This window comes from Urocitellus parryii, chromosome 2, assembly GCF_045843805.1.
Source record: "Urocitellus parryii isolate mUroPar1 chromosome 2, mUroPar1.hap1, whole genome shotgun sequence".
In the NCBI taxonomy this organism is placed as follows: domain Eukaryota; kingdom Metazoa; phylum Chordata; class Mammalia; order Rodentia; family Sciuridae; genus Urocitellus; species Urocitellus parryii.
Window position 1 is genome coordinate 26,436,376 of NC_135532.1, and position 27,822 is coordinate 26,464,197.

The 27,822-nt window shown below is 42.5% G+C and overlaps 1 protein-coding gene across 1 annotated transcript; it reads left to right on the plus strand.

Annotated features, from left to right (window-relative positions):
- The first annotated feature begins 958 nt into the window (after positions 1–958).
- Tex26 (testis expressed 26) lies at positions 959–27,623 on the plus strand. Its single transcript, XM_026388415.2, has 7 exons — positions 959–965; positions 2,068–2,152; positions 7,193–7,343; positions 9,826–9,982; positions 19,664–19,840; positions 21,460–21,621; positions 27,505–27,623. Exons 1-7 carry the CDS (start codon positions 959–961, stop codon positions 27,621–27,623), a joined length of 858 nt encoding a protein of 285 aa, XP_026244200.1.
- Positions 27,624–27,822: the final 199 nt, after the last annotated feature.

Genomic DNA, 27,822 nt, shown 5'->3' on the forward strand with positions numbered 1-27,822 from the left:
TTCCAATCAAACTAAGGGAGGCTTCTTTAAGAGCAGCTACTCAGGATTTTTTTTCTCCCTTCTCCACATTTGCAATTCTTTTCACAAAGATCATTTAAATCCACTATTGGAATAAAATGCTTTCAAGCCTAAAGTGATTCCCACCAAAGCAGGAGTCTCCAAGGATAATGCCAAGGCAAGAGTTCTCCCTCGGGGATGCTTCTGGGTGGACGCGAAGCTTAAACCAGTGTGAAGGCAGCAGGGAAGAGTCACAGATGAGCAGATCCCATTCCCTGCCTGGGGCCAGGGCCTGTTAAATTAAAAACGACCTGGCTGGGAGAGATGGGGAGATGAATACTAAGAAGTTCACAGATGACAGAAACCGTTAATGTTTAGCCAGGGCTCTCTATGCTAGGCAGGAGGCAGATAGCTTTTAAGAATATTGGGAAATTGGAAGATAAAGGATACTTTAGTGTCATTTTAATAGGATACAGGCTTGGAAACAAATTCAACCAATGGGAATAGCTCCAGTATTCTTGGGATGAGATGATGAGATCCTAGACAGTACCTATTATTAAAAAATTAGAGACATTCCAACCCAGTTGCTTATGAAATGTAAAAATCCACAGGTAACTGCCCAGATATTAAAAAAATGAGAGAATGAGTAAATTTAAATATATATATAGTAGCCCCCCCCCCCCCTTATGCACTCCCAGTGCATAGCCCTGGGTAGTGCTGACTCTATACACGAGCATTGTGATACTGCAGCTACATGACTTAACGTGCAGGTAGTGCATACAGTGTGGACACTCTACACAAAGGGGCAATTCACATTTCCAGCAGGATGGAGCTGGATGGCATGAGATTTCATCATGGTGCTCAGAATGGTGCACAATTTAAAACTTATGAATTGTTAATTTCTGGAATTCTTCATTTCATCTTTTTGGACCGTTGGTGTTGATCACAGGTATCCGACACCATGAAAGGTGAAACTACAGATAAGGAGGGACAACTGTATTCTCAAGTAATTTGGTGATACTTTGTTAAAAATAGGGAGTTGGGGTAGATCAGCTTGGGTGCTGCTAAATTCACAGCTGGTATCTTTCTGGAGCCATCGACAGTATTTGCCATGGATGATTCCTCCCTCCTTTGGAAGCACTTTCTTCTTTGGGCTCTCAGGACACCTGAGACATGCTCCTGGTTTTTCTTCATGCCAAACTGACTGTATTTTTCTCTGGCTGTTCTTCTCCTTGACCTTCGAGTGCCCGGGCTTCAGCCCTGGACTTCTCTTCCAACTCCACTCTGCCCCTCAATGCTCTTACCCACGCACATAATTGTCAATAACTTTTACACCACTGAATGTTACAATCATTATCACAAACGGTGAATTAGCATTGCACCAGGTGAATGGGAGTGTTTTTCCCCCAAGACACTGTTAGTTGGGACACTTGGTGTAATATGAGCCCGTTTTTTTTAAAACAAAATGGTGAGAACTAAATCACAATTTGTCTCTGTAATTGTACGTACACATAAATCCTCATGTGATTGCATATGAGGATTACGTGTATACAAGTATGGCGAGAAGCAGGCAGGGTTGTTCACTCGGCCTAGCCCAGAAAAGGATAATGACGGGTGGAGAGGAAAAGCAAAGAGGTGCCCGGGGTAAGAGCTGGCATGTCTAATATGGACTCCTGTGTATACAATCATTCCGTGTGTGCACAGATATACGTGATGTAATGGAAATGGGTCACTAGAAAGCAATAATGAACAAAGATAGAATTTCCATTAACTACTTCCTTCTTTATGGATTTTTATGTTTGGCTTGAATTCTTTAAAACAGTGGGTGCTAATGTTTGGGGAAAACAATAGGCCGTTCTTATTTTGAGATAAACTCAGTTAATTAAGTTGTGCTTCCTTTCTCTCCTATTCCAGGCCACCACTTGGCCTTTATGGCTCTTTAGACTGTAATATAAAATCACTATCCAGAAGGTTCCTGTCTTTTGAGAAATTATTTTAATTGTGCAACATTCAAGTGAGAATGTTGCACAATTAAAAAAAAAAAAAAAAACGGCTTTATTGTCCTTTCAGCAGGTGGCACCGACTGGGATTCCTATGCCACCAGGACGAAGACGGATTTCACCCGCAAGACAGGAGCAGTGCCCGCTTTGATCCGGTAGATCCCCCTTCAGTCAGCCCGACAGACACTCGCGGCTTGGTTCACTTGTCTTTTCCGATTCAGAATCCATAACAAATAGAGTAACTGGAGAAGGCATTAAAAAATGCAGTGGAGTAGGGCCATTGTGCCCACGGTTCCCCTCCAAGCATCTTGAAAGCCCCTCCTCTCAAACAGCAGCCAGACCTCCCACAGGACCACAGAGAAAGTGGTCCCACTAGTTCTTTACCACTGACCCAGCATTTAGGTTCTTTGACGACGGTGCCACCTGAGCACCATGCACAAATCAAAGCCACTCCCTGTTATAGAAGCAGGCCTCGACGACTGAATGAATGGCTGAGTGGATGAATGAATGCTTGTTGTCCCTACTGTCACCAACACTCATCTCTGGAAGCTGAAGGAAGTGCACAGTCCCCCTCTCCTTACCTGCACTCCTCCAGCTACGGCAGTGTCAGCTTGGAACTTCTCCATTCCCACCCAAGCTGAGGGCTGTGGGAATTCCTAGCCACCAGCTGCCTCTCTGAGCTCAGCAGGAGGGGAGTGCCAGGATATCCCTTCCGTCCCTGTTAGGTAGGTGTGGAGTCAGCCTAGAGAGCCTTCCTTGCTGGTGTTGACTCTGAATTGTTTCCCAGAAGGAGGATCTTTTCTCCTTGTAAGTTCAAGTTAGTGAGAAGTCAGATGGATTATGGGCACGTCCAAGCCAAGGCTGACCCTCGGTAGCTCTGCCCCACCCTTACCCTCAGGCGAGTAACAAATCATCCACGGCTCAGTTTTATTGGTGGAACAGGACTGATGATCCCTAAGAGAGTGTTTTGAGGAGGAGGACACAGGTAAAGGACTAACACAGGGGGTTACTCAGTAATTTTCTTTCATTTCCCCTAGTAAAATATGATAGGCTCTCAAAAGTGCAAAGCTCCCAGACTCCCGATTTCTGAGTTACTGGTTACCCCCACGGGGCCACAACTAACTCCTTAATTGGGACATTTATCATTTGATTGAAATAAATTTGCCAGGTTCACAGGCGGTAACAGTTTTCTAAAGAAGAAGCATTTGGGTTAAAAGCCAAAAATAAAGATGTACTTGGAGAATCTAAGTCAGTGATTTTCAAACTCACATTTTTTTTAAAGTTCTCATACATTTAAATAGCTGCAGAAAATAAAACTTCCAGTCCATCCTAAATATTGACATTTTAAAATAAAAATTTTAAATGCAACCAATGCACAGTCTAAATGCCCTAGCAAATTAATACTCATTAGGATTCTTTTTTAAAAAAATACTCAAACAAGCTCTTTTTTGAAAACTCATTTCATTCCTTTTCCTTCTTCCACTCCACTTCCTCAATAGAATTTTCCCCATGCTATAAGATATTTTATGCTTGAAAGCAACTTATTGTCCACTCGTGGTTCTTTGCAACTGTTTCAATATTTTAGTTGAAGTGAATTTTTAAACATGCTATGTGACTTTAAGTATCATCACCATTATTTTTAGTACCCAACTGCTCAGAGCAATAAATAAATTACAATGTTAATAATAATAATACTAAATACAAAAAGTAATTTTTGAAACTACATCCTCCCCACCACCATATGTCTATTTATGTATGTATTTTTCTTTCCTTTTTTTTTTTTTTTTTTTTAGATGAGGTCTCCCTGTGTTGCCTAGGCTGGCCTCAACCTCCTGGACTCAATCCTCGTGTGCCTCAGGCTCCCTAGTAACAGGGAGTCTAGGTGTGCACCACTATGCCTGGCTTAGAACTGCATCCTAAAAAGATAAATGGGCTGTTTTGCTTTCAGTTAGTTCATGCATTCAACTGTGAGTGTTATTGTTTTTAGAATGACCCATATGTAGCATCAGTTTTTCTGTTTCTTTTTTCCATTTTATAGGTGTTAGACTTGAGAAAGTTTATTCATATATATGAAAAGGAATTTCAGCATAGCAGTGTCATCCAGTGCTCTGAACTTTTTTTTTTTTTTTTTTTTTTTTTTGTAGTAATAGGTAGGTATTGAACCACATAACCAGTCTTTTTTTTTTAATTATTTTTTTTTATTTGCAATTTTGCAATAGGTTCTTCCTAGCTTGCTTAGGATGACCTTGAATTTGTGATCTTACTGCCTTAGCCTCCTGGGTAACTGGGATTGCAGTTGTGTGCTACTGAACCAGGCTCAGCACTCTGAACTCTTTCTTGGTTTTTGCTGAGTCAGAAATCACAAGGTGATTTTAATGACGGATCCTCCTCCTACTTGGTGGAGTAGTACTCCTCTGATTTTATTGAAAGCAAGTAATGAGATGATTTGTCATCCACTTATTGAGTTATTCCCGATTTCAGTTTCTGAGAAATATCCCAGAAGGCATGGCTTGAACAAATGACCATTAAGTTACACCGTTACCCTCTCCCTCGAAGGTAGCTAGCTTGCTTAATATTATATGGATTGGAACACAGAAACATTAATTTCAATAAATGTTTTCCAACACAATATTCTTTGTATAAAAGACTTTTATCATCACTTACTTTAAATATATTCTTATCAAAATCTTGGAGCTGAAGATTTAGCTCATACAGTTTATATCGCCTATAACTAGTTGGTTAAGTCAGTCCTATTTGTCAAACCAATGAGCGAAATTCGGTTCACTCCCTGTCAAAATCTACCTACTCTTTCAGTTCATATAAATGTTAATATATGTTTTGAGGAATGTTATGAAAATAACTGAAAAATAAATCATTGTATATATCTTTTATAGGGAAGGTTATAAAAATAGGGGAAGTACCAAAAGATTCAAGTCTGATAAATTAATTATATCTAAGTAACAAAAATAATGCATAAAATGTGCAAGTTACCTGTGAAGCAAGGGGTCTGATAAATATATGCTTTTTTAAAAAAAAAGTTAAATGTGTTCTCATGTCTGCAGAACTCTGGTGTTTGACTTTCAGTAATCATTAAATTATAGTCACATGTGAAAGTCAGGAAGAGTTTCATTGATTTCATTAGACATCAGGCATTTCCTATGCATTTAATGAAGGAAAAAGTTATACAGTATGAAAATTAATTGGTCTGACAAGCCAGCATATGTTTTTACTTACTGTTAAGTATTTTATTTTTAAATAATTTACAGCATAAAAGGAAATAAGGATTGGCTACACTGGAGTAAATATTTAAAAAAATAAGATTTAAATACCTTACTAAGTGATGAATACAAGATCTAGAAAAAAATCCCACAAGATTTTAATCTACCAGTTTTTACCCAGTAATCTTTAAAAAGTGTGATGTCCCAGAAAAGATTCTAGTTATATTTAAAGCGATCATCATCACCAACTTGTACTGCTTCCCCACTCGACATGTTTTTCTTTCCAGCTAATGACATTTCCCAGGGATTTTTTTTTTTTAAGCTGAAAAAATGCTTATCTTTAAGTACATGAGGAAAAAAGCCATTTGGAGCATTCTACATGCTCTTAGAGCCTCTCCCTGAAGATGGATGAGTAGTTGGCAATTAGTAGGAGACAGAAAACTGGGCAGGACTTTGAAGCACGCCTACCAAAATCTGTAACACCCCACACAGGAGGCGATGCCCGGTTACAGCACCATCTCTCACTCTGCAGAAACTCCTAGATAAGACAAGCCCTGGACAAGGGTGTGGAGCTCCAATGACCAGGAGGCCTCTCTGGCCAAGCTGCCCCTTGGGTATACCCCTTTGCCTCTCTGGAGGCAATGCACCCTAGAAAGATCCTACTGATAATGTAGGAAAGAGAGCCCTGGGAAAGGGGCGTGGTAAAGAAGGAAAGGATTTGCTTACATAGTCAGCACCCACCCCTCCCCACCTATCAGGCAGACATAATTTAGGAAAAAAAATATTGAGAAATTGAGATCTGAAAACTAATTCCTTTAAAGCTATTTCTGCTGTGTCCCTTTTGGAGAATCTCCCTCCAGTTTATATCTGAATGACAGGAAAATCATCAATCATCCAGATGTGCCCAACTTCCCAGATGTTTGTTTCTTTCGAACACATGAATCTGCTTAGACTCTTAAAAAAATTTTTTTTTAAAAAAAGTCAATGTGAACTATTTTAAACACGCACAAAGGAATAAACACAATCACCATCTATGACAATAAACATACTGGATTTTGTCAAGATCAATTCAAGGCATATCATTTTAATTCTGAATATTTTCTATGTATCAAAATAGAATCCCCAAATCGGAGGCTTTAAAAATATAATTTCATTATTTCATCCTCAAAAAAAAAATCAATCCCTTAGTATCGAATAGCCAGTCAGCAATCAAATTTATTCCAAAAATTTGTCTCAAAATTTTAAAAAGGTTTGAAGTAGAATCCAAAGTCCACACATTACTTTTGGTTATTATGTCTCCTTTCTCATTTAATCTACCTCTGCACTTTTTTTTTTCTCCCTGACCATTTTTTTTTCTGAAGAAACAGAATCATTGTTTGGAATTTTTCTGATTCCATTCCCATCATGTGTTTTAAAATATTTCTCTTCTCTTCCATTTCTTGTAATTCAATATTCTGCAGACTTCATTTGATTCAGATTCCATATTTTGGCAAAAACATTTAACAGGTGGAGGTGAGTATATTCAACCAGAAGCACATCACACCCGGTGAACCCCTCCTTTTGAGTTCTAGGTGACATGGCTGATCATGGCCTAGATGCATCATTTCATTGAGGACTTGCAAGCCAAAAATGAACATCCTAATTTGCTTCTTTTTGTCTCTGGAATTAATCTTTTCCTTACCAACTCTGTGGTTAGATTGAGGTACTTTTTGTCTATGAGAGTATCTTTAAAAAATATCATAAACTTAGGTTGTTATTCTTAATTTCATTTTAGATCCCTGTACATTTGCTAAAGCCATCCTACAATTGTCACAGAATCGTTTCTTATCAGGGAACCCTCAAATTAAATTATATCTGGCATCAAGTCTTAAGTTAACCCATCTTTAAAAAATATATCATTAATCAAATGGTTTGACATGTGCACTATTGTGAGATCTGGCATTTAATCCCTTACTCTATTTTCTACTTTTTTTGTAGTCAAAAAAGTATCAGAAGATTAGGATATGCATATGCACTTAGTGATCCCATTCTGAATACACGATACAGTGACGAGTACGTTTGGAAATCATATTCTAAGGAAAATACCATAAAAAATGGGTCTTCAAGAGGACTAAGGAGACACAAAAAAGTAAGCCAATCAAGTAAGATAATAGCTCTATATGTGTCGAATTTAATACTGTGTCAACAATCCATGAGAATAAGAGTTTGAATATGTCACAAACACTCTTCACTTTCTTCTGTGATGAGCTATATGGTCCTTCTGGGACGATTTCCTTCCTACCTTCTCATCTTTATTTCTAACCATGTTATCTCTATCTCTATTTATTTCTCTGTTTTGTTGCAGAACATTTTTATGATCCCAGAAAAAAACAAAACAACACATGCCCATTAAAGAGTGACCCACCGCCCCCCCAAAAATCCCTGTCACCTTCCCCTTAGAAACCACCTATTTGCTTTCTATCTCTATGAATTACCTATTATGAGTAGTTTACATGTGGAATCATACAACAGGTAACCTTTTGTGCCTGACTTCTTTCACTTAGTATAATATTTTTGAAGTTCACCTCTGGGGTGGCAAGTACCAGTGCTTTCTGTGATGGAATACTGTTGTATGTATAGGCCACAATTTATTTGTCCATACCACCCTGTTGGATGTTTGGGTTGATTCCACCTTGTAGCTTTGGTGAAAGATGTGAAAGATGAAGAAGAGAGAGGGAAGGAGGATGTTCATATTTCTTTCTCGGAGGCTGGGTGTGTGCTGATGCTGTTTTCTGAGCTGGAACATGGTGGAAGACCAGGTTTGATGGGGAAAGGAATAAGAGGGAATGGGAGTTCTGGTGAAGATCTGTTCGGCAGGCAGGCAGCTGCACATAGAGGTCTGGAGCTCCTGTGAGTGGGAAGCTGGAGAGGTAAACTTGGGAATCCTTAGAACATACACTCATACCCCATCTAACTTGGTTCCTCGTGGCACACTTTCATTATCATCTATATGTGTCTTAAGTATTTTCCTTAAAATCCTAAAATAAATATGAAAGAGTTAATTACATTATGCTGTATTTGTATGTGTATACATACAAATAGACATGTGATTCATTTATCTAAGTGCTATCCAAGGCTCTCACCCTGAGAGCTAGCATGGCTGCCTCCCTGTGTTCTCTCAGCCAATGAGAGCTGGTGTGAGTTGGTGCGGCCGACTGTCGTTTGTGCTCTCAGCCAATGAGAGCTAGTGTTATAGATGGTCCTTTGTACTTTGAGCCAATGAGTTTTTTTTTTTTAATGAATTTTTTTAATATTTATTTTTTAGTTCTCGGTGGACACAACATCTTTGTTGGTATGTGGTGCTGAGGATCGAACCCGGGCCACACGCATGCCAGGCGAGCGCGCTACCCCTTGAGCCACATCCCCAGCCCCGAGCCAATGAGTTTTGGCAAGTCAGATTTGTTGACCCTACTGATCTGGTCACTGAGCCTCAACAACTGTTACCAAAGAGAAATAGCAATATAATTTCAATATCATTTCCCATGATCTTGCTGAACACCACTTAGAGAATGGTCCAAGAGATCCACCCTGAATCTGAATCCTAAAGACTTTTTAAATGGCACTGTGGGTATGTAATCAACAAAATCCAGACTTGGAACCTCTATGCATCAAAGAGCTGCTTCAATAGATGCTGGCATATTTACAATTGGTTTCTTCAGTAGATAAATGATAAGAGAAAGAAGGGGATTGAGAGGGAACCTGAAGATTAAAAGAGACTTAAAAGATAATTTGGAAACAGTATGAATATATAACTATTCCCAGGAACTTAGGCAAAGAGAAGGGTTTCTTTACAAGGTAGAAGAAATAAAGGCAGCCACCCAACAGAGAGGAAGACACTGAAGTTTCTAGAAGTGAGGGTCGCTGGAGCACACTACAGGGAACTGGATCTAGCTGCCCAAGTGGGTTGGGTCCTGTTGGCAGCACTGCAGGTACTCTCATCAGAGATGCCAGGGCAGGTGTGGCAGATGGGAGTTGGTGTACAGAGCTTCTCTCCTGATGGCTTCCATTTTCCTAGGGAGCTAGGGAGTGAGGTCATGAAAGAGGAAGACGGCAGCAGGGAGTGCAGGTTTCACGTTTTGTAATCCTAGAATTGCTTTGGAGGTAAAGAGGAGACAGTGCCTTTTCTCTCCTGACCCCCACAGTGTTGCTAAGGCCTCTGCCTGTGAGCCAGGGTTTCTCTCTGAGATGTTTCTCTCTAGGACTCCCAAGGGGAAAGCAGCCACTGTCTCTGCTCTTTTGGGACCAGGTAGCCAGAACTAGAATAGTATGGGTTTTCTCCTTTTTTGGTCTTATCTGTAGGAGAATTCTTTTTAGAAGCACAATTTTTTGGTGCTTGCAATCACATTTTTTTTTTTTCATCAGTGTGAAAAGTCAAAGAAATGCACAACTAACTGTGCTACAGCTAGGTAAACCAATGGATCTCATTAACAGGCTCCCTGCACTCAGGCAACCAGAGAGTTCTAACTGGATATAAAGGATTCCAGAGACTATGTCCACACCAATGCTCGTATTCTTGATTCCATTAGGTGAATCTGTATCAATTTTGTTGAAAATTGTATTTGCATTGATAGGGCTACATTGAATGGACACTACCTCCAGAGCAACCAAGTGAGACAAGAAGGGGCTGCGTTCCTTGGAAAATTCCTGCTTCTATGGAAGAAATTAAGAAGGCCATAGCAAATCAGTTTGTTTCCCACACCAAGAGAGATTTTGTGGATCTAGACAAAGGTAAACGTGTTTGTTTTCCTCTGGACCCTGATCATGTACTGGTCAATGAGTTGCAGTAGTTAGCAGCATGGTTGTGGTCCCTTCCCTTGAGGAACTCACAATCTAGACATGAAACAGGAAATGTCATGTGCAAAAAGAGTCAGGCATAAACAGGTGCATGTTTTAAGAAATGCAGGTTTCCATGGGCACAACATAAAACATCACGAGGTGGTGAAGTGGGAGGTGGAAGTGGAGGTCAGGAAAGGCTTCCCTTCTGGACCTGAAGGATGAAGAGAAATGATCCAGGTAAACATGAAGGGGGTGGGGGAGAGTGTCACTTTTGTCTTGTGAAGGCATAGAGGAACATTTGAGGAACTAAAAGGACTTCATGTGTAGAGATGAAGTCAAGGGCAAGTGGGAGGAATGAGAGAAGAAATCAGCACAGGCAAAGAGAATTCAGTTTGAAAGGGTGATCTAAAGCACAGGAATATCCCAGGAGCAATCAAAAGGTTCATATTAGAGTGGCGATATAGTTCAGATGTAGACTCTAGCATGAAGGGGGTAGTCCTGACTAGAGGAAAGAGGCCACCAAGAGGTTGTCAAAACAGTCCCCCGGGGGGGAGTAGTGCCTGAAGCAGGGCTGTGCAGTGGGGATGGAGGTGTGGCACCAGCAGGATGATGATATGGGCACTTCTGTCCACATCAGCATGGTGGAGGATGGTTTACCTGTTTAAGACAGTGTACCACCAGTGCCCACTCCAGTGTCTGATTCATCATAAGCATGAAAAGAAATATTGGTAGAACAAATGAATGAACCATAGGGTTGAGTGACTGGTGGATGACAGGGATAAGGAAGTCAAAGGAGCCAGCTAACTAAGGATGGGATGGGATGGTGTGGGACCTTTTGTACACAGGTATAAAAAACAATAGAGGGTTAATCAAGGCCCACTTCAATTTCTCTGTAGCTCAGAGGTAGAGTCTAGCACTCTTTTCATGCTGCCTCCTAGAAAAACACATGCCTCTTTCTAGAATTGGACTTTTGCTATACAAATCTTCCCCTGCAAGAATCTAGATTCTCCCATGATTCACTTGGCTCTGCCCTTTAGGATTCTGTAGCTGGGATAACATTTGCCTTGGTTTTCTGTAGGGTAAGTGGAGATGATGCCATAACTGTCGCCATTTCTCAGGGGACTCAAATCAACTTTGTGGAGTCAGACCCATTTTCCAGAAATGACATATATATACATACAGTGCAATTTTGGTCTTTTATATAGGCAAGAAGTTTGCTTTATGAGAATTCATGAAAATTGATCATAGGTGTTTTAAAACTCTTCCCTGTAGTGGAGAATGCAGTGCTCTCTGGTTGGCTGCTCCAAGCCTTGTGACAAAATGGCGGTTGGAGCCTGGTGCTCTCCCACCTCTTTGGTAAGAACACATGGCCCTGAGGAAGCTTGGCAGCCTTGTGGATTTTGAACATAAACTGTGGAGCACGGAGGGCCCCTATCTCCCTGAGACTCTGGATGTCAAGGGAGGATCATGATGCCTATGTTGTCCTCTGTCTCCACCTTCATTCCTGCCCCCTCCGTCTCAACAGCTCAGTCCACCCTGGAGAACTCAGGTTGCTCCTCCCTTCTCCCTGAACAGGAGCTACTCTGCTCCAGTTATCTGGCTTTTCCTCCTAAACCACCTTTCCGTCTGTCTCTGTGGCATCCTTGTCCCCCCCACCAGCGTTCACTCGGCTCTAGTGCAGTGTTTAAAATACCAAACAAGAACAAGAGCTTTTCCTGACTCACGTCTCTGTTTGGCAACTGTGCATTTCTCTGATTCTCTTCACAAAAACTGCTAATGTTTACTAACCCCTTAGTTTTTCATAATTTAACACATTGAATCTTCATAACAAGCGATGAAGTTATCACCCCCAATCCAAGATGAGAAATCTGACTCAGAGGGTGAAGCAACCTGCCCATGATCACCCAGCTAGTGACAGGTGCAGTCTAGGATATGAACCCTGTGTCAAACCCACATCCCTAGCTGGGCACACTGGTGCATGTCTATTGTCCTACCTACTCGAGAGGCTGAGGTGGCAGGTTTGCTTGAGTCCAGGAACTCGGGGCCAGCCTGGGCAATATAGCAAGACCCCATCTAAAACAACAAAGCCAACAAAAACAGAAACATCTGCGTCTTTCGGAGTTAAATTATATATGCTATTTCCAATTCTTAACTTGTTGATCACTATTTTTAAAAACTAAAAGTTATTTTTATTAAACAAATACATGCATATATTTAAGTGGTTACTCAGACGTATAAAGAAATCACAATGGTTCCTGACCTGCCACTTTCCACTGACACCCTTACCTGCCCTGAGTGATCAATTTTAATCCTCTTAATAGTTTCTTCTTATGTGATTCCCCATAATTTTAAATACTGCTGCTATTTTTAAGTCACCAATTTTAGGCATTATTACTGATCCTGCTGTAGGTAGTGGAGGATCTGGTACTATAACTATTTCTCTTACCTCCTCCATTCAGCCTTTCAGTAGAATTATATTCCAAATTTTTGGTTACATTACATCATTACTGCTTACATTATGATTATAATGACAGGACATATTATGATCACATAATATGATATGATTATGTAACATTTATCACTGAGCCAGTGTGTATTACACGATTATTATTTTTTATTTGTTTTTACCATTTAATATTTGACTTTGTTTCCATATACCTTATTTTCTATGTGCCTTTCACTACTTTTCCCCCAAATACTTTGTCATACACTTGCCAAGATTTTTTCCAACAGTACGTTCTGTCCATTCTAGTAGTTCTCCTGGAGATCCTCTGATCCGCCCCCGACCCCTCTCTCCGCCATCATTGTCCTCTAATCTAGGCTAGCTGAGTCTAGATTAGTTAGTCTAACCATTAAAATATATGTCTACATTTATTTAATAAAAGTAACTTTTAATTCTTAAAAATAGTGATCAACAAGAATTGGAAAATAGCATATGTAATTTGACCCTTAAAGGAATTTTAAGGGTGAAAGACATAGATGTTTCTGTTTTTGTTTGCTTCGTTTTTTTACATGGGGTCTTGCTGTATTGCCCAGGCTGGCCCCTAGCTCCTGGACTCAATTGGTCATTCCATAGGTTTGCCACCCAACTGGGCCCAGGACCTTCTTTTTCATCATTCTGGAAATTTTCTTTTGTATCTTCCCTGCAATGGATCCCCTGTTTCCTGAGTCCACATCTTTCCTTTTCTTTCCTCCTTTTATTTTGCTGAAGGGAGAAATGGTTTTGCCAATCTGGGAAAGTCTTTTTTACTTTGCTACATCTGTTTGATAGTTTGGCTGGATACAGATTCTGGGTTGATGATTATTTTCCCTCAGAACACATTCTTCCAAATATGTTCTAGCATCTAGGATACAGAAGACTGATGCTATCTTAATTTCTGATCCTTTTGTATTTTTTTTCTTGGAAACTTTTTTAAAAAGTTCAGAGCTTCTTTGGCTCAGGTTTTCAGAAGATAAATTTCTAGTTAGGAAGTGTTATGGCTCAGATATGAGGTGTCACCCGAAGGCTCCTGTGTGAACGCAGGAATGTTTGAAGTGAAGTGATTGAATCCTGAAAGCTGTCACTCATCAGTTCCTCCTAGATTGAATGGACTGAGTGATATCTGCAGGCAGGGGGGGCATGAGTGGAGGAGGTGGGTCGCTGGGGTGTGCCCTGCAAGGGTGCATCTTCCCTGTGTTCCCTTTCCTCGTCTCTTTCTGTTTTCTACCCCACCCTGAACTGTGCAGCTTTCCTCCACTGGGCTCTTCCCCCATGATGTCCTGCCTCCTCTTGGGCCTAGAGCAATGGAGTTAGCCATCTGTGGACTGAGACCTCTGCAACTGTGAGCCACAAATAAACATTTTCTAAGTTGTTCTTGTTGGGCATTTTGGTCACAGCGTTGCAAGTTGTCTTAGTCAGCTTTTCACTGCTGTGACTATAGGACCAAATCAGAACAACTGTGGAGGAGGAAAAGTTTATTTGAGGACTCACGGTTTCAGAGGTCTGAGTCCATAGAAGGTCGGCTCCATTCCCCAGGGATGAGGTGAGGCAGAACATCATGGTAGAAGTGTGTGGCAGAAGGAAGCAGCTCACATGATGATCAGAGAGCAGAGAGCGAGAGTCTCTACTGCCAGATACAAATATGCACCCCAAAAGCCACACCCCAATTCCCACCTCCTCCAGCCACACCCTACCACTTTGATTACCATTCAGTTAATTCTTATCAGGGGATTAATTCACTGATCATGTTAAGACTCTTGTAACCCAATCATTTCTCCTCTGAACCTTCTTGCATTGTCTCACATGTGAGCTTTTGGGGGACACCTCACATCCAAACCATACCATGTCGTAACTCATTTTCTGCTGCTGTAACAGAGTACCCGAGACTGGGTAAATTATAAACAAAGAAGATTTGGGGCTAGTGGTTCTGAAGGCTGGGAAGTCCAAGATTAGGGGCTGCATCTGGTGAGGGCCTGCATGACGCATCATCACGTGATGGAAGGCATTGCATGATGAAAGGACATGAAAGCAAGAGAGGAAGGGTGGTTTCCAAATTTATCAAGAGTCCACTCCTGCAATAACTAACCCAGTCCCCCATAATCTTATTAATCCTTTTCTGCCCTTGTGATTTAATCACCTCTTAAAGGTCTCACCTCTTAATACCGTCACTGTTGCAATTACATTTCAATATGAGTTCGGAGGGGACTTTCAAACCACAGTAGGAAGGGGCCATCGTCATATGACTGCATGGGTTAAGAAGGTGAAGCAAGGAACCACTCTGCATCCAAGCTTCCAGCCAGGCCTCTAAGTCCAGTCCTGAGCCTCACACCCTGTCTTCCACGGTAGCTGTCATATCCAAGTCTGAGCCTGCTGGAGTTCCATACAGTGGCTTAGCTCACTTATCTGTTATTTCCTTCTGCAGTCCCTAGGATTCCGCTTCCTCTGCTTTGCTCATTCAGTTGCTGTATCTTGTTTGCTCTTCAGCATCTGGCCAAGTGTCAGCATGTTTCCCGTACAGTCACTCTGATGACGTTTGGGCATGGAAGGGTCCTAAAGGCAGGAATACAGTGGAGACAATCCCCTGGGTTCAATGTGAGATACTGCTAACCCTTTGAATTTTCAACCCCCTCCAGGTTGGGTTTTGTCCCCATCCAGTTATTGAAACTCCTCTTGTCAAGGTGCTCGATGGCCCTTCATTAGGATCTTCCCATTTGCGTCTTTCCCAGCCCGTGAGCAGCAGTCAGTATTGCTGGCCACTCGCTCGCTCTTGGAACACCTTGGGACACCCTTCTCTTTGAACTTCTGTGTTGTCACCTTCTCCCTGTGATTTCCTATTTTTTGTCTCTTACTTTCTGGTCATTTTTCCATTTGGTATCTGCTAGAGATCCTGATTCCTTAAGTAGCAGCTATCCTGGACTCCCACATTCGGGTCTCTCCCCCAGACCTCTCAGTTCCATATATTTGGAGAAGTCTAGGAGGGTCCCAACACATGGCCTCCTTTCCCTCAACTGATCTTATGTTACCTGTTGGACCCTCCAGTCCCTCCCCCACAAGGCAGATGGATGATCTTTAAACATCTAGACTGGATCCCGTTATTCTATGGCCTCTTTCCACTGACTTTCTATCCTTCGTCTCATTTCATCTAGCCTGTTGCACTTTGAAATCATTTGTTCCTGATTCTTGTCTTTTGTTGTTCTTGTTTTACTCCTTCATCTCTGATGCAGTAAGTTGCCCACTCGGGGCTTAGTGCAGGGCCTGGTGGATAGAAGAAGCCCGGGACATATTTGTTGAAAGTCAGAGAGAATATATGGGAAATGCCCTTCTTGAGATTATAGATGGGCACGGGGTCAAAAGACCAGTGTACCTGCAGATAAACAAAAAGGATCGAGGAAAAACATTGGAAATGCCAAAATTCTTCAAGATGTCTTTGGGTTTTCATCAAAGTTGTCCATTCAGCGAATCACCATGTCCCCCAAGTGCTGGTAAATATTCAGGACCTGTCAAGACTCCCTCCTAAATTTCTCAAATCCATCTGTTTCTCTAGCTGCCCACAGCCCTGCCTTAATTACCAGTGTCTACCTTGGATGACCTCTGATCCAATTCCCTTTTCTAGTTCCTTCCCCCAACCCACTGTGCATACTACAGTCACAGTGAACTTCTGGAGGTGAAAACCAAGGTCACCTAGGCTCTACTTCCCTTTAGGGACTCCCCCATAGTCCTCTGGACAGCAGCTAAATGCCTTAATTTGCATAATGGATACCCTTGCCCCTGTCCAGCCTCCCCCCAGTCTCCCCCCGCCTGTCCCCACAACCCTCTTGAGACTGCACTGCTGCCCACACTCTCCACAGCCCCCTCCTGCCTGCACGCGTTGTTGCTTCCTGTGCAGAGTGTCCCCCTTCCTCCTGTCAGCATGTCTGCCCACCACTGGAGTCTACACGCAGGTGTCATTTCTGTCCTGGAAGCTTCTCTGGTCTCCAGTTTTGTCTCAGTGGCTGTCCCAACTGTTTTCGTAGCCCCATTCTAACCTCTTTTGGAGGACTTATCACATAGCATTGCATTTATCACATAGTGTTGCGGTTATGTTCTGTGTGCTTATTTTCTCTAAGACTTTAAGCTTCTGAGGCATGGGGACTGTGTCTTAGCTTGGTATCCTCATTATTGAATATTGAATTAAGGCAAATGAATGAGAAGCACCAAAAGGTGCTTTTTTGTTTGTTGTTTGGTTGGTTGGTACTGGGGATTGAACCCAAGGATGCTTTACTGTTGAGCTACATCCCCTGTTGTTTTCATTTTTAAAAAAATTTGAATCAGGATCTCAACTGAGTTGCTCAGGCTGGTCTCAAATTTGTAATCCTCCTGCCTCAGCCTCCCAAGTTGCTGGGATTACAGGCACATGCCACCATACCCAGCAAGATGCTTGTTTTCACATTCACACTTGGAGAACTTGGCTTTGATGAGTTAGAACAGTTGGTAAAGACACTAGAACCACATCCCACTTGGCTTTAGAGTATCGCTGCCGATGGTCCTAATTGTTTTGAATGTTCCTTGCTCTACATTCCTTTTGGCTTGAGCCTTTCTGCAGAGCCCTGCCTGATCTAAATGGGCCGGTTTCCTTTTTAGGGAAAATTTACTGGTACAGTTTTCAAGTGGAGAGAAACCAAAGGGAACTGAGCCTCTGAGGAGCACAGATGACCCCTTGGGTGAGGCCTTCAGCCAGCTTAGCTCTGGATCATGGTTACCTCATCTGTCTCTACTTCAGTACCAGGATGGGGGGGCTTCAGTCATTCATTTGGTCCCTTTGTATGAAGAACCTCCCTTCTTAGTAATGCCTGAAGGAGCTCATTAACAAGAAACTTTTATGAAGACAACAAATGTATTAGCTGAGAAACACTAAGCCCAGGCTACGGAGGAAGATGACACAGTAGACTGGGAGTTACCTGACACATATATCACAGAGGCAGTTGCCAGAGTGCGGTTCAAAAGACTTTAAGTGCTAATCCATAGCAATCATGTTTCCGGCTGGTTTTTGTCATTCACTCATAAATTTAGTAAATATTTAATGAGGCCTATTAATGTGATGAGTACAGAGAATAAATGAAGAATAAAGCTTAATCTCTGCCTTCAGAGGAACTTAAAGTATGTGTAGGTCCCGAGTTGTGCCTTTTCTAGGTCCTCATCTCCACTGATCCCACTTCTGTGCTGGTCCATCCTGGTCCATGTAAAAAGACCTCCAAGACTCTCCCCAGCCAGCTCCCAAGTCACTTCTCCGCGTCACCCTCAACTCCTCCTCCTGCCCAGGGCGCCCTGCACTCCGCCAGCCACACACCAGGGGCCCACTGTGTGTTTCGCCCCATGCTGACCCTCTGTCAGGGCCCCTCCCAGCGTCTATCTGCCATGCATGCGTCTTCCTCCTCTTTCACTCTCCTCTGGGCTTCCGTGGCACCCTGTGCAGAGCTCTGACTCAGTGATTCCTAAAAACACGGGAAGTCTGTTCACAGTGAAGAGCCTGGCACTCCCACTTCGGGAGCTGCTCAGCGTCTGAGATGAGGATCCACAGGGATCTGTTCTAGAGACCCTTCCCGGGAGATTCCGGCCTCTCCACAGTTCCTCCTGTTGTGGTTGCAAGACTTCTCGTGTCCCATATCTGTTGGTCCTGGAGAGATCTCTTTAATCACACTGGTTTGGGGTTGTCTGAAGGTAGAACGATGACTTCATTATTGATCACCTTGGCAAGCAGCACACAACACATCTGGGGAATGAAAACATTCGCTATTGAATGGTTGCCCTGGGGGACAGGGAGAGAGACACAGGCATGATGTATTTCAACATAAACTTGTTTTTCTCCTATAAAGCTATTAGTAAATGGCAAAAAACAAGTTAGAGATGCAAGTTACTGGGAACAATACCAGATGGTTTTCCAAAGTATCTCCATGGGCAGTTTCTGAGGTCATTTTGAGGCCATTGAGCACCTGCATCTTTTTTCTCCTGGGTCATCCAAAGTTAGAGGTAGCTTGGTGCAATGAACTTCACCTTCGCTGGTCTAGACAGAGAGCTTATTTTAAAAAAATCAGTATTTTAAATGTTGTCATGTGCTGGTAGATGCAATAATGTTTCCTTTGATACACAGTGTAGACCAGTAGATGCCATTGTATGAACCCTTTGACGTACAGTGTTTATTAGAATTTTATTTGGAAAAGACCTATTGAAGATTAGTTTCCAAGAGAATTGAGTTTAGTGTCAACAAGCATTTCCACTGTTTAGACATTGCTCATGAAACCCATCTTTTTAACATCTTTATCTTTCTGAATAAAGATGGTGTTTTATAATATGCCCCCGAACTAAGGCTTTGCCAGCAAAAACGAAGGGTGAACATAACTAAATGAGTTGGCTTGTGGCTCCTCTGTCATGTTTTTGAAACTCATGTTTAATCAGTGCTTCATTTAATGATGGTATACTTAATGAATGTTTTTAGTAGATTATTATTTCAAACAAATAATGTTATTATCACTAATAACAATGATGTCCCCTAGCCCTCTACCAGATAAGCTTTCAATGGTTCTTTTCCAGGTAATGAGGATGACACATACCACCCCATCTGGGGTTGACAGGTTAAGCAAATAAAGATATAAGCTGCCCAGTTAAATATGAATAATGATATGTAGTAGATAATGAGTAATTACTCATATGAAAAAAGTATTCATTGTTTGTCTGAAATTCAAATTAAACTGGGCATCCTGTGTTTCAAATGGCAACATGAGTCATATCCAAAATCTTTATCCCTTCTCCCTCTCTGCCCCTCACCCCTGCTCCAGAGACTGGCAGGGGGATAATCAACGCCTTCTGTGCTCACAGAGCAGAACAAGGGGTACTCTAAGGGGCAGACAGATATATTCATTAGGGACTGCTTATAATTATGTGAGGATACCCTATCTTCTGAGAAAGCAGAAAATAAGTTAAGTATTCATAAAAAGCACACTGACCATTCTTCTAAATACAAGAGGCGTGTGTGTGTGTGTGGGGGGGGGGTGGGGATGAGGGGTCTGTCTGACAAATTGGAAGCTACTGCCAGAAGCAAAAAGGAAAGAAATGCTACTCAGAAATAGGTTACAAGGAGTATTTTTTTTTAATTTCTTCCCTTTTCCATTCTACCCCAGTTCAGGAGATTAAGAACAGTTCTCCGGTGTGTTTGGACTGGAAAAAGTACCTTCCCCGGCCCCCAGACACTGAATTTCGACGGAATTACCAAATTCCAGCTAAACTTCCTGAGTCGCAGGATTTTAGCTTCCGATATGGATGCTACTCCAACCTGTCAGCTGCTTCTAAAGGACTAGGTAAGTACACCTGTGGTTTTAAAAATAACTCCAGAGATCCCGTAGATACCACGCAAGGGCTTGCTCCCTGGCACACACGGAAGCCGGTACCGTGGCACAGGTTTTTGCACAAAGAGAGAAATTTATTGTATATCAGTCAACAAGGGGGTGGGAGGAGGCCTACTCAGATCTGTCTCCCTGATGGCCCTTAGCAAAGGAATTGAAGTTTAGCAGGGGTGAGGAGTAAGAGGGCTGCCTGGGTGTAATGCCGAGTCTTTGTGGAGCAGTCTGCACCCTGCACACCAGGCCAGGTGTAACTTGTGGATGCTTTGTGATTGGGCCGTGATCCTGGCGGGCAGTCCGAACCTTGCTGGGTTCAGAGGGCACCCTCCCTCCCTCCAGCGTCTTCAGATTTAGCACTCATCTGTTTGAGTGTTCTTGGGCAATCTCGAAAGTGTTTAAAAGTTCCATGACCAAGTCCTCTCCAAGCTTTTGGTTAAGAAGAAAACTTGGTGTCTTCTGAAGAAGAATTGGGACCAGATGGTCCCTGAGACAGAAGAATTGCTGAGTGGAAGCCTAGCATCCTGGGGCTAAAGGGTAGTCCAGAAGATACCTCGTCTAGAGCCTCAGGGCACTCGTGAATTGCCTGCACCTCATCCTTGCTGAGGGTTGACGTGCCCCTCGCATTCAGGGTGTGCTCCATGTTCCAAGCCTTGCACTGTTCCCATAGCTGGAATATTCCCTGCTAAACTTCTAGTCATTGATTCTGCTTCTTTTCATGGGGGTTAACTAGTAGCAGAAATCTATTATTCTATATAAAGGTCATCGTAGAACTTCTTAGTCGTCTTCTTTTCCAGTTAAAGCATTTCCAGACCCTACAGACACTCATCTCAGGAAGGAGCATCAAAACCCCTCAATAGTTTGGTCCTTTTATGTGGCCAATGGCCCCTTTAATAGGGGAACCTGAGACTGGAAACAGTATTGAAGGTGTTTCCAAAGTTTACCAAAAGCTTGAGAAAGTTGTAGAAATTGGATTTTTGTATCACGTCTTCATTTTAAAAACATGTTAGCTCTATAAGTATCAGAATCCACATTAGAATAACAATATTCATTATATAAGTGCCTTGGGGTTGCCCACACCTCTTACCTCTCCTAGTCTGAACGGACAGTGAGTGCTGGCTGTAAATATCATCTTTCTTCCAAACTGCTCATCCCAAGACTGATTCCCAGGCCACCGGAAGGAGGTGTCTCAGTGTACCAACCCAAGTTTGCACAGGACATGTCCTGAAAGACAAAGGTGTTTCTAGGAAGGTGGTTGTTTATTAACCTGGTGGTGCCCACTGCCATCCCAACACACTGACCTGCATATGAGCTCACGTCAGAACAACTTCTTGTGCCCCATCCCTCCCTCTTCTAATGGCAACGGTCTGGAAGTCGCAGCAGCTTTGCACAGCCCCTAGTTACTGGAGGAAGCAGACTCACACAGCACCTTAGTTTCCAGCGTCGTGAAGTATGCAGAGTGATGCAGAGTGACCTCCAACTGCGGTCAGGGTTGCCAGGGGCAGGTTCTAACAAGCGGGACAAGAGTTCTCTGCTTGGGTGACAGCCGCTGCGTCGGTCCTTCCCTTGTGTTTCTGTAGTCCCTTCGGTGCTACACAGCTACATGAGGACCCAAGAACGTACAAAGAAGCAGACCACTTACCAAAGCGACTACGGGAAGGACCGCCTGGACTTCTTAATGATCCTGAACTCCATCACGCCCCGGCAAATCAATAACTACCTTAAGACTGTTTCTGACAAAGGTGAGATGGAGTCTGAAGTTTCCCATTTCATTTACAGATCGTAGCACATTGCTTTATACTAAAATAGCAATTGTCCCCATTTCTAGCCATAAAAAATTGCTTTAAAAAAAAAAATCCCCAAGTGTTGCGTGAACCTCAACCTATTGAGAACCTTTTCCCTAAGAGAGGCCCAGTGACTTTTTTCCCACTTATTAAAAAGGAGGTAGAGCTCTCCACTCATTCCCAATCCATTTTGCCTGCAGTTGAATGATTCCAGGATGGCTTCTCTTTTTCTTCCAGCTAATTGATTTCTCTAGTGGATGACTGTATTATCTCATGTTTTGTTTATTTTTCCCCCCACTATTTCCTATTTGGTGGCACATTTTTGTGACAGCTGTTGACAGTATCTGAGAACCTCCATTTTTCACACCTGCCAGAGAGCCATTCCATTTTCAGGATGGCAAGTCGTTCCTCCTCTTCATAACACTTACCCATCCCCAGGCTGAGCGGGGGTGGGGTGGGGATGGATTTGGGAACATCGCAGGGGTAGCTGGTTGTCCAACTGAGTGTGTATAAAATATGAACTTGGGGACTGAAGGAGTGTGAGGAAGCAGAGCTCTTCCCATGTTCCCTCTGTGAGGGGTCAGAGGTCCTGTTTAAATACATGCCCCAAGACGGATAAATATATATATTTACATGAACTAGTGTATCAGGCCATTAGAAAACTTAGAGTTGAGGAAGTAAAAAAAATATAAACAGAGGTTCTGCTGTTTTCCCCTGCACCCAAGGGTCATCTCCTGCACCCATATTTGTGCTCACGGGCATGTGGGGGTCATCAGCTCTTTCGTGCCCCTTGACCAGGCCTAAGGTCAGGACTTCCCCCAGCTCCTCTGCAGCCCTCCAGCTGCTCTGTCGTCCACCTGCTTCTCTTGGGTTCCCAGTTGTCCCCAGACAGACCCATGATTCTTCTGAAGTTTTCACTGAAACCCACCCTTTGTTTCTGGATTTTCCTGCTCCAAACAAGATTGAAAGGGAGGGGTATGTGCATGTGTGCATGCCTGTGTGTGTGCGCACACGCGTGTGTCTAGGTTGGGGAGAAAAAGCAGGTATTTTTCTACCCTTAAAAGTGCTTGAATGGTAGGTTTCAGGGAAACCCGAAAAGCAGATGTTTTGCCTCATACTGAGGCAGAAGTGGATATTTTCAGGTGGGATCCTGACGCCTCTTAACAGATGTCTCTGGGCCAGTTTGTCACATCAGAAGGAAAACAGGAGATTCCTGGAGGTCTTCTGGTCTCATCCTGAAAGCAGAGAGGAAGCTCAGAGCAAGCCCGAGCTGCTTCCTCACTCTTTGCTCAGCTTTGTGGCAGACATGTAAACCGTCCTCTGTGCTTTACAAAGAGCTCATTGCACTCCCAGGAGGCACATCTGTGGGGACCTACAGCAGGACCATTTCTGTCTTTCCCTCAGCAGATGCTTCCTTCTGCCCAGGGACTGGCCACAGAATCGCAGCCACCACTTCTGCCCCTGGGGAGCCATGGTGGCTGCTGGGCACCTGGGTCTCCTCTCTGTGTCGTATGCAGCCTGAGCCTTGGTGATGTCCCCTAAGGGTGGAACCTCTGCTCAGCCTGCATCTTCATCCTTCAAGGTGCCTGGGTTGCCTTCGGACAGCACTGGGGACAGGTACCTGAAAGCTCATGGCCCAGCCTTCAGCTATTTTGCGCTGACGTGGGCGGACGGAGGAGCTGCTTCCTGTGGGTTTCGCATCTCTCTTCACTTTAGAATGGCTCACTCATCCGTGCTGGCTGGGTCAGACACTGACTAGCAAGTAGGAGGCTACCTTTGCATCGTGCCCCAAACCTCTTGTATTTTCTAATGTCAGGGGTGACACGGATGCTTTTCAGCTGGTGAAGATCTCAGAGGTGCTTTTTTTTCCCCCCCTTTTTTTGATGGTACCGAGTGAGTAAGCAGAGAATAAAACACCTGGCAGATGTGGCGGGCTCAGTTATTATCAGCTCAGTTTGAATCATTTTACTGGATTACCCTTCATGGGTCGTAGGCCTGATGGAATAGGAGCCCAGAACAGGAATGTTTTGAGAGAGAGACAAAGGGTGGAAAGACCAGCCTTCACCTTCAGTAAAGGCCTGAGACCAGGGTGGAGAATAGTCTGGAGAGAAGGAAAGGTGAGGACGGATAGGGAAGACTCCAGGAAGATGAAAGATCCTGGGGAAGGAGAGGGGAGGAGAAAGTGGTTAAGGGGAACGAACCTTCTATTCCCATTAACTCTGTTGCCATATTTGGTACAAGTTGAGCATCCTTCATCCAAAAATCTGAACTCCAAAGCTTTGTGAGCACAGAGGTGGATGCCACAGGTGGAAAACTCCACACCTGGCTTCATGGGATGGGCTGCACTTAAAACCCAGGTGCACCAAAAACATTGTATAAAATGACCTGTGGGCTATGTGGATAAGGTGTATACGAAGCACAGGTGAATTTCATGTTTACACTCAGGTCCCATCCCCAAGATATTTCATTGTATTTATACAAATACATTCTAATTTTTTAAAAAAAAAAACAGAATTATGAAACACATCTGGTCTTAAGCATTTTTGATAAGGGATCCTCCACAGTTCATTTGTGACTTGAAGAGATTGGATTAGATCTGTTTAGTGACCAGTCTGTTTTCCAAATTGTTTTAATCCCTAGGTCTGATTCAGACCACCCTTATTACTCTCTTTGGGTGTCTGTTATCCATTGGTAAATATCGTGTAATCTACCCATTTTTCCCACTTAAAAGATAAAAATATCTGGGGCTAGAGATATAGCTCAGTTGGTAGAGTACTTGGTGCTTGCCTCACATGCACAAGGCCCTGGGTTCAATTCCCAGCACCACCAACATTTTTTTTTAAAGATAAATTTCTCTGAAGTCTGGTTTTCTATGAAATTTTAAAGCTACTACTCCTTCCCCATCTTTTTTTCCAACACAAACTCCTGTGAATACGGCTGCCAAGAAGGTATCTCTTTGTAGTATTAATTATAACGAGGTGACCAGCAACCCCAGCAGGATAGGTTCTTACTCAGGAGGTATGAGCTGCCTGGGAAAATAAAAGGTCTGAAATAATCAGTAAGAAATAAAAACAAAGCCAGAAATTAGATATAAAAAGGGGAGCATCTGATGGGTCTTCCAGTCCTGATGGGAGCTAGGACTGAATCACCGAAAAGGCCCCAGTTCTTTATTTAAGGGGGGAGTACATCAAAGGCAGGGATAAAGTTTCAGCGGGAGGAGTCTTGGTTCCGTGCTTGCTTCTTGGTATGGCGGGGGTCCTGCACTGAAGAGGTTGAATGGCGTTTTGGCAAGCCATACCCATCTCCCCATCTCTGGGAGGCTGTGTGGCTCTAACGGGTCAGTCCCATCTCCATAGCCAAGCTAGAACTTAAATGGTGAGCTAGAACAGGGTACCACATGGATTGGGAGTTCTCAAGCCAGTGGATTCTGACTGGGAGTTCCCCAAACCAGGCTTCCCTGCCTAACGGTTTCAACGTCACTCAGTTTACGCATGGGTCAGGGATGGCTCCCAGTAATGAAGAATGCACTTATTGGGCTGAGGATGTAGCTCAGTGGTAGAGCACGTGTCAGGCTTTAATCTCCAGTGCTACCCAAAATGCATTTATTTAATCACTCAACAAACTCTATTAATTGAAGACCTATAATGTTCATTTGATACAAAGATAAATGATGAGTGAAAAATAAACCCTCTTATTGGGAAGCTCCTTGCCTGGTGTGAGAGACAGACGTGTAGTTTTAATGTTGTAGGCTGTAAGCAAGGGATCTTTGGGTATATGGGAAGTCCACGTGGGGTACTCTTAACCCTGACAATGCACAGGGGTTATGGAATGAGGAAAAGCTACTCAGAAGAGATGAATCTAGATGCACAACGAGAAGAGGCAAGGCCCTTCCTAGCAAAGGGAACAGCATTGGTAAAATCATGGAGACACAAAACTGCATCTGTATATGATAAACATGGGTAGCCCTTGAGTTACAATTGGCAGTCTTTGGGGGTAGTTGTCAACTTAAGTTGACATTATATTTTACACAATCTCATCCTTTTCACTAATGCATGCCATACTTGATTCATCTTGTATGCATATCTTTGGCATTGGAAAGATATGCATACAAGATTTGCTTATTTTAAAATAAAATCTTTACTATAAAGTTTAAAACTAGAGACAGTGCTTAAACTGAAAAGAATTGATGATAGCAGTTGTGGATGACATGGAGCAATCATGGAGCAATCAGAACTCCCAGACTTTGGGGGAATATCAAATAGTATAATCACTTTGGAAACAGATCAGGCAGTGTTGAACATATGACTCTTTCATGACTCAAAAATTCCTCTTCTGGATATTCACCTTAGAGAAAAGAAAGCGCAGGTCCTCAAAAAGACTCATATGAAAATGTTTATAACCCCTTTATTCTCAGTACCCCCAAACTGGATATGACTCAAATCCCCATCAGCAGGAAAATGGATAGATCAATTATGACATATTAACATAGTGAGAACAAAAAGGAACAAATTACTAATGTATACAACAAAATTTATGAGCCATAAAAACATGCCGAATGAAAAAAGCCAGACACAAAACACCATCTATATGATTTCACTGATGGGGAAGGTCTACAACAGGCAAATCTTGTCTTTGATTAAAAGAAATCAGAACAGCAGCAGTCTTGAGGTGTAAGCTATTGACTGGGAAGAAACATGGAGGATCTTCTGGGATGGTGGGATAGTTGACATTTTCATATGGGTGTGGCACATAAGTGTGTAAGTATCAGTTGATCCAACTGTACATGAAAGATCAGTGCATTAATTTTTATAGAAAGGGTACCTCAATGGAAAAGTACTGGCATCAAAAAAAGTATGGGGAAAGGTAGAGGCTGTTCAAAATTAAACATGAGACTGCAAAGACAAATAAATGCAAATATAGTTGGAGAGAAAACACATGCATATGTGTGCATGCACGTGCACACACACACACACACACACACACACACATACCACACATATCTAGGGATCTAGGGACTCCTGCTGCCTTTTGTGACATTGAGCAGGATGATGTAAACATTGAGCTTCACATGTTATCACTTGCACTCTTCTTCTTTTTGGCTTTGGCTGCACACATGACAATTTCTAGAAGTGAACCAAATTTTACAGCTCCACTCTGTATTGCTGACAAGACATGAAAATAAAATTTGGGAATCACAGATGTTCAGAACCATAAAAGACTCCTCCATTTCATAGATGAGGAAGTGGGAACCAGGGAGCTGAAGGACATTCCCAGGGTTCAACAGTCATCTCTCAAGAATAATAAAATGTACCGGCTTTGGTGGATAGAAAAACAGGCTAGCTTCTGTGAAACTTTAGGTGTAAGTCTCAATTGTTTATCACCAATGTTTATTACGGTATAGCCAGGATAAAGGGTAGGGCTGTTAGATGTCTTTGATGGGCCAGGCATCATCTAGGTGCCTCACACACATCCTTAACCCATCCCTACGGGAGGGTAAGGTAAGTACTGTGGGCTGTGTTCCAAGATGAGGGAATAGAGAAGGGGAGAGAGAAGTTAGTGGCTTGTTAACACTGGCCAGCACAGCACTGAGACTTACTTCTGTTCCATTCTAAAATCTTTCTAATACCTTGAATATTAAATTTACTCTTCTTAACGATTATGCATCTGTACTTCTTTAGGTATTAAACATAATTATCCTTTGATTCTTTTGATTTGCCATCAAAAAAATTTGTAAATCTAGTACTATTATCAGATATTCGCCTCCTTCCTAGAATTTTTCTATTTAGCATTTAAATACTTGCATGAAATTGTCATCTGGATTTTCTTCTTCGTGATTTTCAGACAGAGAAATTCTTGATCACTTTCTCCATTCTTACTGTGGCATCAAGAAAGAAATGAAAGAGGGAAATTGCTCAGTGATGAAAACCAGAAAATCAGTGGAAGCGATGGGGCCTACCTAGAAAAATCAAGAAAAAATAGATACGTATTACTCCAAATGCATTGTGATGGTTTTGAGCCTGTGGATTTGTTTTGTTTTTTTAATAATAAAGTCATTTAAGGCTACAAATTTCCCTCTGCACATAGCTTTAGCTGTATATGATAGATTTTGATATAATGTCTTTTACCTTTGGATCTTGATTTTTTGTTTTCAGTTTTTAT

What these genes read in the sequence shown, in the direction of transcription:
- Tex26 (XM_026388415.2), top strand. An exon ending in TTTTGTGGATCTAGACAAAG is followed by an intron (nt 9,983 to 19,663) that starts GTAAACGTGTTT and finishes ATTCTACCCCAG; the next exon opens with TTCAGGAGATTAAGAACAGT. An exon ending in TAAGACTGTTTCTGACAAAG is followed by an intron (nt 21,622 to 27,504) that starts GTGAGATGGAGT and finishes CGTGATTTTCAG; the next exon opens with ACAGAGAAATTCTTGATCAC.